Source organism: Carassius carassius, chromosome 22 (genome assembly GCF_963082965.1).
Source record: "Carassius carassius chromosome 22, fCarCar2.1, whole genome shotgun sequence".
Taxonomy (NCBI): Eukaryota; Metazoa; Chordata; class Actinopteri; order Cypriniformes; family Cyprinidae; genus Carassius; species Carassius carassius.
This window is the reverse complement of record NC_081776.1, coordinates 31568-49342: the sequence shown is the minus strand read 5'-3', so window position 1 is coordinate 49342 and position 17775 is coordinate 31568. Positions and strand designations below refer to the sequence as shown.

The 17775-nt window shown below is 41.1% G+C and overlaps 1 protein-coding gene across 1 annotated transcript; it reads right to left on the bottom strand.

Moving 5' to 3' along the window:
• Positions 1-2079: 2079 nt before the first annotated feature.
• Positions 2080-15109, bottom strand: LOC132098600 (proteoglycan 4-like). Its single transcript, XM_059504660.1, has 3 exons — positions 14979-15109; positions 13640-14459; positions 2080-2749 (listed from the first exon to the last, which is right to left on the bottom strand). Exons 1-3 carry the CDS (start codon positions 15034-15036, stop codon positions 2167-2169), a joined length of 1461 nt encoding a protein of 486 aa, XP_059360643.1. The 5' UTR covers positions 15037-15109; the 3' UTR covers positions 2080-2166.
• Positions 15110-17775: the final 2666 nt, after the last annotated feature.

Sequence of the window (17775 nt, the reverse complement as noted above, 5' to 3'; positions counted from 1 at the left end):
ACGACAACCACGACGTCAAATTTAAATCGACATTTCAAGTACCACAAGGAAAGGTAAGAAAGTAATCTCTTTCTATTCAGTTTCACTAAGATCTATAACGATTACTAATGTAATGAATTAATCTTTTATGTTCGGTATAATTTGGCCTTGATGCATATTATGTTTTTCTTATTAGAAATGTGACCATTATCATTACTGATACGTCTCGTAAATAGATGTAACGTTATTGGGGACTTTGGCTATAACAGTGACGTAGCCTGCATTTTGATTTTGATAGGCATCTTAAAATGAGCGGGACGCTCCATATATTACATGTAGGCTATAATGTCTGTATTAAATGTGCGCATTTTCAAGTGTTAGTGGACTGCGTGTGGAAATTAAAAAGTATTGCGCTGATACCATACTGCATGACAGGCTAACATGGAGGCGCCGATGTGATCACTAGCACCTACAAATTTCTGATTCATATATAGCAAATGTATAATGAATAAGATACATTATATATGTTTACAAGTTCATCTTTTCTGTGCAAAAATGAATAAAAAAATGTACCTCTATTTATTTTAGTACTGTGACTTGACTTGACTTGACTTGAAACTTATCAGGACTCGACTTGACTTGCTTAGGGTGAACCCTTGACTTGATTTGACTTGCTTGATTTATCTGAACTGTGACTTGAGACTTGACTCGAGACTTGATGTTTAAGACTTGAGACTTGCTTGGACTTGACCATGTGTGACTTGTCCCCACCTCTGCTTCCTGGTTCTAGTAAGAACTCTTGCTGCTGCATTTTGGACTAGCTGTAGTTTGTTTACTAAGCGTGCAGAACAACCACCCAATAAAGCATTACAATAATCTAACCTTGAGGTCATAAATGCATGGATTAACATTTCTGCATTTGACATTGAGAGCATAGGCTGTAATTTAGATATATTTTTTGAGATGGAAAAATGCAGTTTTACAAATGCTAGAAACTTAGCTTTCTACGGAAAGATTGCTATCAAAAAGAACACCTAGGTTCCTAACTGATGTCGAAGAATTGACAGAGCAGTACTTATTCTGTCTGTATCTCGGGGGACCAAGGTTACATTTGTAACCGTGTATGTTCCCTTTTGATACTTCACTCATAATGCATATGGGGAACGAATTCAACTGCACCGTGCCATGGTAGGGAATGAAAAGACTTTTCTTGGACAACTTTGGGGTCCAGGGGACAAGTGAGAGGGCCGGAGCCATCGAACCCTTTACGTTACTCTTGCTAAGAGAGAGCTAGGTCCTTGGAGGTGGAATGATGATGGAGCTCGACAGAGGCCGTCGTTTCATCCTGAGAGTTTCATCCTGAGAGGACCAGAGCATGCATGATGTCCAGCTTATAGAATCTGACAAAAGTGCATGGCGAGGACCAGCCCGCTGCCTCACAGATGTCCTTGAAAGAGACTCCACTAGGTTGAGAGGCAAATGCCCTGTGCTCTGAACGGGGTTGAGAGCTGGGTTTTATGACCTTCGAGCCATTGGGCCCAAACTAGTGCAAGTAACAGTGCGGTTTTGAGTTTTAAGGGCCAAATATCAGCTGACTGCAGCAACTCAAAGGGAGGCCCTTTGAGGGCCATGGAAAGGTCCCAAGTGGGTACAGGGGGAGGACATGGGGGGTTCGAATGCTAGTGACATGCTAGCTTCAAACTTTCTGGATAGGGTTTCTCAAGCCAACTTAAAGTTTGACCACAAACTTCACTAGTCATTTAATTCTATTTTAGCAAGTTGATAGATTCAAGTCTTTATTTGATCACAGATTTAAACAACAAAAAAAAAATTGTTCTGAGGTAAACACCCCTCATAATATTTTGATTAGGCCCAATATTGAAGATGACAATGTTTGTGTATTCCGGTCTACAGCTCTGTTTCTCTTACTGTGGAACTGAAAATAAAAGGGCAAGTTTGTGACGTCAGTCATAAGTGAACACGTGCAATATTTATAGGAACAGTCAATAATTTATGAATTAATGTCACTTGTACTCCATTGCAATGTAATCTGATTTAAAAGCAAGATTTGTAAGTTTGATAAAATGTGTTAAGGTATAATTTAAATGGGTAAATACATAGTCACTTTCTTTCCATAGCTACAGTAACATTTAGGCAGAATTTGTAACCGCAATGTACAAGAAGTGGTCAACTGCAAAATAAGCAGCCCACCACAGGAATAATTAACATTAAAGCAGCTCTACAAGCTTTAGCACTCACGCTGAAGAGACACTTAAAAGCTTTATTTGGTTTGTAAAACATGTGACAAAATGCAACTAGACAGCCCCTGGAACCAGTACACCAGTACTCAAGATAACGTTTGAAGCCAGCTCGTGGTGTTAACTGCCTTGGTGGTGGTGCTGTTAGCTGCGGGATCGTCCGCCTCAGGCACCGCCTTGGTGGTGGTGGTGTTAGCTGCAGGATAGTCCGCCTGAGGCACCGCCTTGGTGGTGGTGGTGTTAGCTGCAGGATAGTCCGCCTGAGGCACCGCCTTGGTGGTGGTGGTGTTAGCTGCAGGATCGTCCGCCTGAGGCGCCGCCTTGGTGGTGGTGGTGTTAGCTGAAGGATCGTCCGCCTGAGGCGCCGCCTTGGTGGTGGTTGTGTTAGCTGCAGGATCGTCCGCCTGAGGCGCCGCCTTGGTGGTGGTGGTGTTAGCTGCGGGATCGTCCGCCTGAGGCACCGCCTTGGTGGTGGTGGTGTTAGCTGCAGGATAGTCCGCCTGAGGCACCGCCTTGGTGGTGGTTGTGTTAGCTGCAGGATCGTCCGCCTGAGGCGCCGCCTTGGTGGTGGTGGTGTTAGCTGAAGGATCATCCGCCTGAGGCGCCGCCTTCGTGGTGGTGGTGTTAGATGCAGGATCGTCCGCTTGAGGCGCCGCCTTGGTGGTGGTGTTAGCTGCAGGATCGTCCGCCTGAGGCGCCACCTTGGTGGTGGTGGTGTTAGCTGAAGGATCGTCCGCCTGAGGCGCCACCTTGGTGGTGGTGGTGTTACCTGAAGGATCATCCGCCTGAGGCGCCGCCTTGGTGGTGGTGGTGTTAGCTGCAGGATCGTCCGCCTGAGGTGCCGCCTTGGTGGTGGTGGTGTTAGCTGCAGGATCGTCCGCCTGAGGCGCCGCCTTGGTGGTGTTACCTGAAGGATCATCCGCCTGAGGCGCCGCCTTGGTGGTGGTGGTGTTAGATGCAGGATCGTCCGCCTGAGGCGCCGCCTTGGTGGTGATGGTGTTAGATGCAGGATCGTCCGCCTGAGGCGCCGCCTTGGTGGTGGTGGTGGTGTTAGCTACGGGATCGTCTGCCTCAGGTGCCAGAACACTCCAGACGTTTCCTAGGGGGACAGAAATAGATGCACCAACCAAGTTACAGTGTCCATTCAACAGATTGTCTGTAGAGAGAATTAAGTGTCTGACTCAAATGTAAAAGGTCAAGCTTTAAACTCAAGTTACTTTACTCCTGGGCTGACACATGATTTGGGGTTTCTTAATTTGAAGTCTCATAGTAATAAAGAGCCATGTTAAGCCACAGAGTGGAATTGACAAGTGAACAAGAGACTTGGGAGGCCAAGTAAAAAAAGTATCAAGACTCAGAATATGAACAAGACTGCAAACATGGATGTGTCTGTAGAATTTGGTTGTTAAGTGATCACTTGATGTTACTCAAATGAAACTCGTTTTTGGAAAGACTTATTTTGTAAAATATATTGGTTAATTTTGAGCCAATCAAATGTCTGGCTCTTCTAAATCGCTAGTATTGAGAGAACACATGTGGTAACAAACATAAAAACGAATTCCTGCAATCAAACAAAAACCAAATTATAAAAACTCACCTTGCCATAGCATCTGGTGATAAAGAAACACCAAAAGAGTAAATTTAATCACATCCATTCTTTACCACTCACTTAACCTCCTGACAGTCAAACTAACTATACATATAATTTCAACCAAACCAGGATTTTTAAAGCCAAACAGAAAGCAATTTGTGCCAACTTGACAGCTTGTTAACTCATTAATACATAATCAGTAAGCATGCACAGCTTGAAAATCATTAAACCTGGGCAGGATTATAGAGGTTCACTTTCTCGCCAGAATCCTTATCCAAATACCCACACCGGTCTTTGCACTTGTCCACTTGGCTACTTGTATGACGTACTTCCTGAATTTGGCCCAAGTGTTCAAGTGAGGATAAAGACCACAAGTGTGTGTCAAACTTTTCATCACCTGATGGGACACACTTGTTTTAAAAATGCAAGTGTTTACATAGCTTTATTTCAGTTTTAATTTTAAATACTTTGCATTTTAAAATCAACGTCTAAATGTCTGTTCAGTAGTCCCTTTAACATGACTATTTTAATTTGTGATGCTTCAAATGAAGTGATAAAAAAACAGATCCAAATGTTATAAAAAATAAATATACTAATCTATGCAACAATAAAAATTGTAGCACTTTGTTTTACTACCAAATTCTACATAATGTTTAATTATTAGAACTATTTAATTTATACTGGAAAGGTCTCCGTGACTTCTCGCGATTATCTTTTGGAGTGTACTTCCTGTCGTGCACACGCGCTCTCGGGTGACCAAGACCGCAAGTGTGGGTATTTGGACAAGGCAAGAGAATAATGGGCAAAGTATACTTCTGCCATCCGCGTCTGCATTACATAATTTTCGTCACCAGGCGTGCTCGCGGACAACCACGCACCCCATCCACGTGCAAGGCTATGTTTTGAGACCGCGCGGACATGTGCGAGGTTGAGATGTAAGGCAAGTACATGTAGGTGGTACTGCGCATGTGTCACGCTCGTTTTGAAGTGTGGATCTGTGCACACTCTTATGGCTAATATTGTGCACAATTAATTGCTTTTTTAGTGAATGATTCAGTTCAGAACTACATACATGGAAAAAATAAATAAAAAAGCAAGCATGGCAGATGTGCACAGGGTCGTGGCTGGGGTTAGTGGGGCAGGTTGTATCAATGGGTCCTGTTTGAAATAGTTTAATTTGTATGTTTGTTCTATTCATGTATTTGTGCTATTTACACAATGTTTATGTTTTTTCAAGTTTGTCGATGTCCAGGTACAGAAAGCGAATAATCAAATGTAAAATAGCACTGCATTCAGCATTTCTTACATTATCACAGTTTATTTGCTTTAGTTCAGAAATTGGCAATAAAATATGAGAAGAACCCAAAGATAAACTGTGTCAGAACAAGGTCATCTTGATCATGTCAGATAAATTTGATAGAAAGGTATGTAATGGATTGAAATCAAACAAAATTTCAGAAAACTGTTAGTATAACAATATTTACACAACTATCAATGCTTTGTTGATGTTGAACAATTTATCAAACAATGCTTAATTTTGTTTTAATTAAATTTGATTCGATTCACAACTAAATTCGATTAGATTGTAATGGTTCAATTCTGCATTCTTTGAGTGCATTTATAGGATTCTTTAAATGCTTAGTCAGGGGGCCAGTGTCACCCCCAGAAAATATTAATAGGAGTGGCCAGATGAGGCCAGATGTCTGTTTGCTAAAGCAATAAACACCGCTTTCATGCATCTGATTATCAGATAAATGTGTACTGTTATTTCAAAGTTGTTGTTAATGCTGTGGTTATTTTAACAGTTTCCTTTCGTACATTCGGTTCAACAACATTGTTAAAAAATATTCATCATTCAATGGAACTGGTTGTATTTTGACACTTACATTTCTGCTCCGTCTATGCAATAAATTAAAAGGAGCTTTCGACTGGTCAGGTAACGTCATCAGTAAGATTCCAAGAGCCATTGAAAAACTACAAAAAAATAAAACTACTTCAATTTAGCATAACTGGCCATGAGTTCTTAGAAGAGATCAAGTCAAGTCAAGTCAAGTCACCTTTATTTATATAATGTTTAAAAAAAAAACATTGCGTCAAAGCAACTGAACAATTAATTAGGAAATCAGTGTTTCAATAATGCAAAATGACAGTTAAAGGCAGTTCATCATTGAATTCAGTGATGTCATCTCTGTTCAGTTAAATAGTGTCTGTGCATTTATTTGCAATCAAGTCAATGATATCGCTGTAGATGAAGTGACCCCAACTAAGCAAGCCAGAGGCGACAGCGGCAAGGAACCGAAACTCCATCGGTGACAGAATGGAGAAAAAAACCTCGGGAGAAACCAGGCTCAGTTGGGGGGGGGGCCAGTTCTCCTCTGACCAGACGAAACCAGTAGTTCAATTCCAGGCTGCAGCAAAGTCAGATTGTGCAGAAGAATCATCTGTTTCCTGTGGTCTTGTCCTGGTGCTCCTCTGAGACAAGGTCTTTACAGGGGATCTGTATCTGGGGCTCTAGTTGTCCTGGTCTCCGCTGTCTTTCAGGGATGTAGAGGTCCTTTCTAGGTGCTGATCCAGCATCTGGTCTGGATACGTACTGGATCCGGGTGACTGCAGTGACCCTCTGATCTGGACACAGACTGGATCTGGTGGCTCCAGTGACCTCGGAATAAGAGAGAAGCAGACAAATATTAGCGTAGATGCCATTCTTCTAATGATGTAGCAAGTACATCGGGTGTTATGGGAAGTGTTTCCGGTTCCGGTTTACCTAATTAATGCAGCCTAAAAATCCTTTAACAGATTTGGATATTAAAAGCAAATTAGTATGTTCTGTGTAAGCCAGGTTAAAGAGATGGGTCTTTAATCTAGATTTAAACTGCAAGAGTGTGTCTGCCTCCCGAACAATGTTAGGTAGGTTATTCCAGAGTTTAGGAGCTAAATAGGAAAAGGATCTGCCGTCCGCAGTTGATTTTGATATTCTAGGTATTATCAAATTGCCTGAGTTTTGAGAACGTAGCAGACGTAGAGGATTATAATGTAAAAGGAGCTCATTCAAATACTGAGGTGCTAAACCATTCAGGGCTTTATAAGTAATAAGCAATATTTTAAAATCTATACGATGTTTGATAGGGAGCCAGTGCAGTGTTGACAGGACCGGGCTAATATGGTCATACTTCCTGGCAGAGGTAAGTATTTTCACCTAGATATCACACTATAGAGACTGTGTCTGTTCCCCGAACTAGAAAATACAAAAAACGTCCAAACCAAGTTAAGATTAACAATTTAATTGAGGTTCAACAAATAAAAAACAGAAGCAATATGGATAAACAAATGATAAAGCTTGGCTTATTGAATATCAGATCCCTTTCTACAAAAACACTTTTTGTAAATAATATGATCACTGATCATAATATAGATGTACTCTGTTTGACAGAAACCTGGCTAAAACCTGATGATTACATTATTTTAAATGAGTCCACCCCCCAAGATTACTTTTATAAACATGAGCCACGTCTAAAAGGCAAAGGTGGAGGTGTTGCTTCAATTTATAACAACGTTTTCAGGATTTCTCAGAGGGCAGGCTTCAAGTATAACTCGTTTGAAGTAATGGTACTTCATATAACATTATCCAAAGAAACAAATGTTAACGATAAATCCCCTGTTATGTTTGTACTGGCTACTGTATACAGGCCACCAGGGCACCATACAGACTTTATTAAAGAGTTTGGTGATTTTACATCCGAGTTAGTTCTGGCTGCAGATAAAGTCTTAATAGTTGGTGATTTTAATATCCATGTTGATAATGAAAACGATGCATTGGGATCAGCATTTATAGACATTCTGAACTCTATTGGTGTTAGACAACACGTTTCAGGACCTACTCATTGTCGAAATCATACTCTAGATTTAATACTGTCACATGGAATTGATGTTGATGGTGTTGAAATTATTCAGCCAAGTGATGATATCTCAGATCATTATTTAGTTCTTTGCAAAATTCATATAGCCAAAATTGTAAATTCTACTTCTTGTTACAAGTATGGAAGAACCATCACTTCTAACACAAAAGACTGCTTTTTAAGTTATCTTCCTGATGTATCCAAATTCCTTAGCATATCCAAAACCTCAGAACAACTTGATGATGTAACAGAAACTATGGACTCTCTCTTTTCTAGCACTTTAAATAAAGTTGCTCCTTTACGCTTAAGGAAGGTTAAGGAAAACAGTTTGACACCATGGTATAATGAGCATACTCGCACCCTAAAGAGAGCAGCCCGAAAAATGGAGCGCAGCTGGAGGAAAACAAAACTAGAGGTATTTCGTATTGCTTGGCGGGAAAGTAACATATCCTACAGAAAAGCATTAAAAACTGCTAGATCCGATTACTTTTCTTCTCTTTTAGAAGAAAACAAACATAACCCCAGGTATTTATTCAATACAGTGGCTAAATTAACGAAAAATAAAGCCTCAACAAGTGTTGACATTTCCCAACACCACAGCAGTAATGACTTTATGAACTACTTTACTTCTAAAATCGATACTATTAGAGATAAAATTGCAACCATTCAGCCGTCAGCTACAGTATCACATCAGACAGTGCACTATAGACCCCCTGAGGAACAGTTCCACTCATTCTCTACTATAGGAGAGGAAGAATTGTATAAACTTGTTAAATCATCTAAACCAACAACATGTATGTTAGACCCTATACCATCTAAGCTCCTGAAAGAGGTGCTTCCAGAAGTCATAGATCCTCTTCTGACTATTATTAATTCCTCATTGTCATTAGGACATGTCCCCAAAACCTTCAAACTGGCTGTTATTAAGCCTCTCATCAAAAAAACCACAACTTGACCCCAAAGAACTAGTTAATTATAGACCAATCTCGAATCTCCCTTTTCTGTCCAAGATACTAGAAAAGGTGGTATCCACACAATTATATTCCTTCTTAGAGAAAAATGGTATATGTGAGGATTTCCAGTCAGGATTTAGACCGTATCATAGTACTGAGACTGCTCTTCTTAGAGTTACAAATGATCTGCTCTTATCATCTGATCGTGGGTGTATCTCTCTATTAGTTTTATTGGATCTTAGTGCTGCGTTTGACACAATTGACCACAACATTCTTTTGCATAGACTTGAATACTTTGTTGGCATCAGTGGAAGTGCATTAGCATGGTTTAAATCGTACTTATATGACCGCCATCAGTTCGTAGCAGTGAATGAAGATGTATCCTATCGATCACAAGTGCAGTATGGAGTACCTCAAGGCTCAGTACTAGGGCCGCTACTCTTCACGCTTTATATGTTACCCTTGGGAGATATCATCAGGAAACATGGTGTTAGCTTTCACTGTTATGCTGATGATACTCAGCTCTATATTTCTTCGCAGCCCGGTGAAACACACCAATTTGAAAAACTAATGGATTGCATAGTCGATATAAAAAACTGGATGACGAGTAATTTCTTACTGCTAAATTCTGAAAAAACAGAGGTGTTAATTATAGGACCTAAAAACTCTGCTTGTAATAACCTAGAACACTGTCTAAGACTTGATGGTTGCTCTGTCAATTCTTCATCATCAGTTAGGAACCTAGGTGTGCTACTTGATCGCAATCTTTCCTTAGAAAGCCACGTTTCTAGCATTTGTAAAACTGCATTTTTCCATCTCAAAAATATATCTAAATTACGGCCTATGCTCTCAATGTCAAATGCAGAAATGTTAATCCATGCATTTATGACCTCAAGGTTAGATTATTGTAATGCTTTATTGGGTGGTTGTTCTGCACGCTTAGTAAACAAACTACAGCTAGTCCAAAATGCAGCAGCAAGAGTTCTTACTAGAACCAGGAAGTATGACCATATTAGCCCGGTCCTGTCAACACTGCACTAGCTCCCTATCAAGCATCGCATAGATTTTAAAATATTGCTTATACTTATAAAGCCCTGAATGGTTTAGCACCTCAGTATTTGAATGAGCTCCTTTTACATTATAATCCTCTACGTCCGCTACGTTCTCAAAACTCAGGCAATTTGATAATACCTAGAATATCAAAATCAACTGCAGGCGGCAGATCCTTTTCCTATTTGGCGCCTAAACTCTGGAATAACCTACCTAACATTGTTCGGGAGGCAGACACACTCTTGCAGTTTAAATCTAGATTAAAGACCCATCTCTTTAACCTGGCATACACATAACATACTAATATGCTTTTATTATCCAAATCCGTTAAAGGATTTTTAGGCTGCATTAATTAGGTAAACCGGAACCGGAAACACTTCCCATAACAACCTATGTACTTGCTACATCATTAGAAGAATGGCATCTACGCTAATATTTGTCTGTTTCTCTCTTGTTCCGAGGTCACCGTGGACACCAGATCCAGTCTGTATCCAGATCAGAGGGTCACTGCAGTCACCCGGATCCAGTACGTATCCAGACCAGATGGTGGATCAGCACCTAGAAAGGACCTCTACATCCCTGAAAGACAGCGGAGACCAGGACAACTAGAGCCCCAGATACAGATCCCCTGTAAAGACCTTGTCTCAGAGGAGCACCAGGACAAGACCACAGGAAACAGATGATTCTTCTGCACAATCTGACTTTGCTGCAGTCTGGAATTGACCTACTGGTTTCGTCTGGTCAGAGGAGAACTGGCCCCCCAACTGAGCCTGGTTTCTCCCAAGGTTTTTTTCTCCATTCTGTCACCGATGGAGTTTCGGTTCCTTGCCGCTGTCGCCTCTGGCTTGCTTAGTTGGGGACACTTCATCTACAGCGATATCGTTGACTTGATTGCAAATAAATGGACAGACACTATTTAACTGAACAGAGATGACATAACTGAATCCAATGATGAACTGCCTTTAACTCTCATTTTTTGCATTATTGACACTGTTTTCCTAATGAATGTTGTTCAGTTGCTTTGACGCAATGTATTTTGTTTAAAGCGCTATATAAATAAAGGTGACATTGACATTGACAGAGGTGGGGGACTCGAGTCACATGACTTGACCCGAGTCTGACTCGAGTCACAATTTTCAGGACTTGCGACTTGCTTGATTAAAGTATGAAAATGACTTGACTTGACTTTGACTTGAGAACAAGTTACTTGAGACTTGACTTGACTCGAAGTGGAAGACTCGACAAAGACTTGAACTTATAATAAACAAGCAGCAATAAAATGTATAAAAAGAAAAATACTTATTGTGACGTCAGCACCACTAATCAGCGTCTGTGCCTTTAACGCTGCACAATTCAAACCGCGCCAAACATGGAAGACAGTAATGTTAGTCGAGCTCCACAAATAGTCTTGTTTGGCTATAAGGACTTTGAACTGGACCGTGCCAATAAAAAAAGATTTGCCAGATGGAAAATATGCAACGCAAGAATATCCGACACGACAACCACGACGTCAAATTTCATTCGACATTTCAAGTACCACAAGGAAAGGTAAAAAAGTAATCTCTTTCTATTCAGTTTCACTAAGATCTATAACGATTACTAATGTAATGAATTAATCTTTTATGTTCGGTATAATTTGGCCTTGATGCATATTATGTTTTTTCTTATTAGAAATGTGACCATTATCATTACTGATACGTCTCGTAAATAGATGTAACGTTATTGGGGACTTTGGCTATAACAGTGACGTAGCCTGCATTTTGATTTTGATAGACATCTTAAAATGAGCAGGACGCTCCATATATTACATGTAGGCTATAATGTCTGTATTAAATGTGCGCATTTTCAAGTGTTAGTGGACTGCGTGTGGAAATTAAAAAGCATTGCGCTGATACCATACTGCATGACAGGCTAACATGGAGGCGCCGATGTGATCACTAGCACCTACAAATTTCTGATTCATATATAGCAAATGTATAATGAATAAGATACATTATATATGTTTACAAGTTCATCTTTTCTGTGCAAAAATGAATATGAATAAAAAAAATGTACCTCTATTTATTTTAGTACTGTGACTTGACTTGACTTGACTTGACTTGAATCTTATCAGGACTCGACTTGACTTGCTTAGGGTGAACCCTTGACTTGACTTGACTTGCTTGATTTATCTGAACTGTGACTTGAGACTTGACTCGAGACTTGATGTTTAAGACTTGAGACTTGCTTGGACTTGACCATGTGTGACTTGTCCCCGCCTCTGCTTCCTGGTTCTAGTAAGAAATCTTACTGCTGCATTTTGGACTAGCTGTAGTTTGTTTACTAAGCGTGCAGAACAACCACCCAATAAAGCATTACAATAATCTAACCTTGAGGTCATAAATGCATGGATTAATATTTCTGCATTTGACATTGAGAGCATAGGCCGTAATTTAGATATATTTTTTGAGATGGAAAAATGCAGTTTTACAAATGTTAGAAACTTAGCTTTCTACAGAAAGATTGCTATCAAAAAAAAACACCTAGGTTCCGTGATGACGAAGAATTGACAGAGCAGTACTTATTCTGTCTGTATCTCGGGGGACCAAGGTTACATTTGGAACCGTGTACGTTCCCTTTTGATACCTCACTCATAATGCATATGGGGAACGAATTCAACTGCACTGTGCCATGGTAGGGAATGAAAAGACTTTTCTTGGACACCTTTGGGGTCCAGGGGACAAGTGAGAGGGCCGGAGCCATCGAACCCTTTACGTTACACTTGCAAAGAGAGAGCTAGGTCCTTGGAGGTGGCATGATGATGGAATTCGACAGAGGCCGTCGTTTCATACTGAGAGGACCAGAGCATGCAAGGTCGGGATGTCCAGCTTATAGAATCTGACAAAAGTGGATGGCGAGAACCAGCCCGCTGCCTCACAGATGTCCTTGAAAGAGACTCCACTAGGTTGAGAGGCAAATGTCCTGTGCTCTGAACGGGGTTACGAGCTGGGTTTTATGACCTTCGAGCCATTGGGCCCCAACTAGTGCAAGTAGCAGTGCGGTTTTGAGTGTTAAAAGGCCAAATATCAGCTGACTGCAGCAACTCGAAGGGAGGCCTTTTGAGGGCCATGGAAAGGTCCCAAGTGGGTACAGGGGGAAGGACGTGGGGGGGTTCAAATGCTAGGGACATGCTAGCTTCAAACTTTCTGGATAGGGTTTTTCAAGCCAACTTAAAGTTTAACCACAAACTTTACTAGTCATTTAATTCTATTTTAGCAAGTTGATAGATTCAAGTCTTTATTTGATCACCGATTTATTCAACAACAAAAATCGTTCTGAGGTGAACACCCCTCATAATATTTAGATTAGGCCCAATATTGAAGATGATAATGTTTGTGTATTCCTGTCTTTAGCTCGGTTTCTCTTTACTGTGGAACTGAAAATAAAAGGGCAAGTTTCTGACGTCAGTCATAAGTGAACACACGTGCAATATTTACACGAACAGTCAATAATTTATGAATAATTAATCTCACTTGTACTCCATTGCAATGTAATCTGGAGCAAGATTTGTAAGTTTGATAAAATGTGTTAAGGTATAAATTTAAATGGGTAAATACAGTCACTTTCTTTCCATAGCTACAGTAACATTTAGGCAGAATTTGTAACCGCAATGTACAAGAAGTGGTCAACTGCAAAATAAGCAGCCCACCACAGGAATAATTACCATTAAAGCAGCTCTACAAGCTTTAGCACTCACGCTGAAGAGACACTTAAAAGCTTTATTTGGTTTGTAAAACATGTGACAAAATGCAACTAGACAGCCCCTGGAACCAGTACAACAGTACTCAAGATAACGTTTGAAGCCAGCTCGTGGTGTTAACTGCCTTGGTGGTGGTGCTGTTAGCTGCGGGATCGTCCGCCTGAGGCGCCAACTTGGTGGTGGTGGTGTTAGCTGCAGGATAGTCCGCCTGAGGCACCGCCTTGGTGGTGGTTGTGTTAGCTGCAGGATCGTCCGCCTGAGGCGCCGCCTTGGTGGTTGTGTTAGCTGCAGGATCGTCCGCCTGAGGCGCCGCCTTGGTGGTTGTGTTAGCTACGGGATCATCCGCCTGAGGCACCCTCTTGGTGGTGGTGGTGTTAGCTGCAGGATCGTCCGCCTGAGGCGCCAACTTGGTGGTGGTGGTGTTAGCTGCAGGATCGTCCGCCTGAGGCGCCGCCTTGGTGGTGGTGTTCCCTACGGGATCATCCGCCTGAGGCGCCGCCTTGGTGGTGGTGTTCGCTACGGGATCGTCCGCCTGAGGCGCCGCCTTGGTGGTGGCGTTCGCTACGGGATCGTCCGCCTGAGGCGCCGCCTTGGTGGTGGCGTTCGCTACGGGATCGTCCGCCTGAGGCGCCGCCTTGGTGGTGGTGGTGTTAGCTGAAGGATCGTCCGCCTGAGGCGCCGCCTTGGTGGTGGTGGTGGTGGTGTTAGCTGAAGGATCGTCCGCCTGAGGCGCCGCCTTGGTGGTGGTGGTGTTAGCTGCAGGATCGTCCGCCTGAGGTGCCGCCTTGGTGGGGGTGGTGTTAGCTGCAGGATCGTCCGCCTGAGGCGCCGCCTTGGTGGTGGTGGTGGTGTTAGCTGCAGGATCGTCCGCCTGAGGTGCCGCCTTGGTGGTGGTGGTGTTAGATGCAGGATCGTCCGCCTGAGGCGCCGCCTTGGTGGTGGTGTTAGCTACGGGATCGTCTGCCTCAGGTGCCAGAACACTCCAGACGTTTCCTAGGGGGACAGAAATATATGCACCAACCAAGTTACAGTGTCCATTCAACAGATTGTCTGTAGAGAGAATTAAGTGTCTGACTCAAATGTAAAAGGTCAAGCTTTAAACTCAAGTTACTTTACTCCTGGGCTGACACATGATTTGGGGTTTCTTAATTTGAAGTCTCATAGTAATAAAGAGCCATGTTAAGCCATAGAGTGGAATTGACAAGTGAACAAGAGACTTGGGAGGCCAAGTAACATTAATTTTTTTTAGCTTCATTAAAAGATCAAGACTCAGAATATGAACAAGACTGCAAACATGGATGTGTCTGTAGAATTTGGTTGTTAAGTGATCACTTGATGTTACTCAAATGAAACTCGTTTTTGGAAAGACTTATTTTGTAAAATATATTGGTTAATTTTGAGCCAATCAAATGTCTGGCTCTTCTAAATCGCTAGTATTGAGAGAACACATGTGGTAACAAACATAAAAACGAATTCCTGCAATCAAACAAAAACCAAATTATAAAAACTCACCTTGCCATAGCATCTGGTGATAAAGAAACACCAAAAGAGTAAATTTAATCACATCCATTCTTTACCACTCACTTAACCTCCTGACAGTCAAACTAACTATACATATAATTTCAACCAAACCAGGATTTTTAAAGCCAAACAGAAAGCAATTTGTGCCAACTTGACAGCTTGTTAACTCATTAATACATAATCAGTAAGCATGCACAGCTTGAAAATCATTAAACCTGGGCAGGATTATAGAGGTTCACTTTCTCGCCAGAATCCTTATCCAAATACCCACACCGGTCTTTGCACTTGTCCACTTGGCTACTTGTATGACGTACTTCCTGAATTTGGCCCAAGTGTTCAAGTGAGGATAAAGACCACAAGTGTGTGTCAAACTTTTCATCACCTGATGGGACACACTTGTTTTAAAAATGCAAGTGTTTACATAGCTTTATTTTAGTTTTAATTTTAAATACTTTGCATTTTAAAATCAACGTCTAAATGTCTGTTCAGTAGTCCCTTTAACATGACTATTTTAATTTGTGATGCTTCAAATGAAGTGATAAAAAAACAGTTCCAAATGTTATAAAAAAATAAATATACTAATCTATGCAACAATAAAAAGTGTAGCACTTTGTTTTACTACCAAATTCTACATAATGTTTAATTATTAGTACTATTTAATTTATACTGGAAAGGTCTCCGTGACTTCTCGCGATTATCTTTTGGAGTGTACTTCCTGTCGTGCACACGCGCTCTCGAGTGACCAAGACCGCAAGTGTGGGTATTTGGACAAGGCAAGAGAATAATGGGCAAAGTATACTTCTGCCATCCGCGTCTGCATTACATAATTTTCGTCACCAGGCGTGCTCGCGGACAACCACGCACCCCATCCACGTGCAAGGCTATGTTTTGAGACCGCGCGGACATGTGCGAGGTTGAGATGTGAGGCAAGTACATGTAGGTGGTACTGCGCATGTGTCACGCTCGTTTTGAAGTGTGGATCTGTGCACACTCTTATGGCTAATATTGTGCACAATTAATTGCTTTTTTAGTGAATGATTCAGTTCAGAACTACATACATGGAAAAAATAAATAAAAAAGCAAGCATGGCAGATGTGCACGGGGTCGTGGCTGGGGTTAGTGGGGCAGGTTGTATCAATGGGTCCTGTTTGAAATAGTTTAATTTGTATGTTTGTTCTATTCATGTATTTGTGCTATTTACACAATGTTTATGTTTTTTCAAGTTTGTCGATGTCCAGGTACAGAAAGCGAATAATCAAATGTAAAATAGCACCGCATTCAGCATTTCTTACATTATAACAGTTTATTTGCTTTAGTTCAGAAATTGGCAATAAAATATGAGAAGAACCCAAAGATAAACTGTGTCAGAACAAGGTCATCTTGATCATGTCAGATAAATTTGATAGAAAGGTATGTAATGGATTGAAATCAAACAAAATTTCAGAAAACTGTTAGTATGACAATATTTACACAACTATCAATGCTTTGTTGATGTTGAACAATTTATCAAACAATGCTTAATTTTGTTTTAATTAAATTTGATTCGATTCACAACTAAATTCGATTCGATTGTAATGGTTCAATTCTGCATTTTTTGAGTGCATTTATAGGATTCTTTAAATGCTTAGTCAGGGGGCCAGTGTCACCCCCAGAAAATATTAATAGGAGTGGCCAGATGAGGCCAGATGTCTGTTTGCTAAAGCAATAAACACCGCTTTCATGCATCTGATTATCAGATAAATGTGTACTGTTATTTCAAAGTTGTTGTTAATGCTGTGGTTATTTTAACAGTTTCCTTTCGTACATTCGGTTCAACAACATTGTTAAAAAACATTCATCATTCAATGGAACTGGTTGTATTTTGACACTTACATTTCTGCTCCGTCTATGCAATAAATTAAAAGAAGCTTTCGACTGGTCAGGTAACGTCATCAGTAAGATTCCAAGAGCCATTGAAAAACTACAAAAAAATAAAACTACTTCAATTTAGCATAACTGACCATGAGTTCTTAGAAGAGATCAAGTCAAGTCAAGTCACCTTTATTTATATAATGTTTAAACAAAAAACATTGCGTCAAAGCTACTGAACAATTAATTAGGAAAACAGTGTTTCAATAATGCAAAATGACAGTTAAAGGCAGTTCATCATTGAATTCAGTGATGTCATCTCTGTTCAGTATAAATAGTGTTTGGGCATTTATTTGCAATCAAGTCAACGATATCGCTGTAGATGAAGTGACCCCAACTAAGCAAGCCAGAGGCGACAGCGGCAAGGAACCGAAACTCCATCGGTGACAGAATGGAGAAAAAAACCTTGGGAGAAACCAGGCTCAGTTGGGGAACAGTTCTCCTCTGACCAGACGAAACCAGTAGTTCAATTCCAGGCTGCAGCAAAGTCAGATTGTGCAGAAGAATCATCTGTTTCCTGTGGTCTTGTCCTGGTGCTCCTCTGAGACAAGGTCTTTACAGGGGATCTGTATCTGGGGCTCTAGTTTTCCTGGTCTCCGCTGTCTTTCAGGGATGTAGAGGTCCTTTCTAGGTGCTGATCCACCATCTGGTCTGGATACGTACTGGATCCGGGTGACTGCAGTGACCCTCTGATCTGGATACAGACTGGATCTGGTGGCTACGGTGACCTCGGAATAAGAGAGAAACAGACAAATATTAGCGTGAATGCCATTCTTCTACCGGTTTACCTAATTAATGCAGCCTAAAAATCCTTAACGGATTTGGATATTAAAAGCAAATTAGTATGTTCTGTGTAAGCCAGGTTAAAGAGATGGGTCTT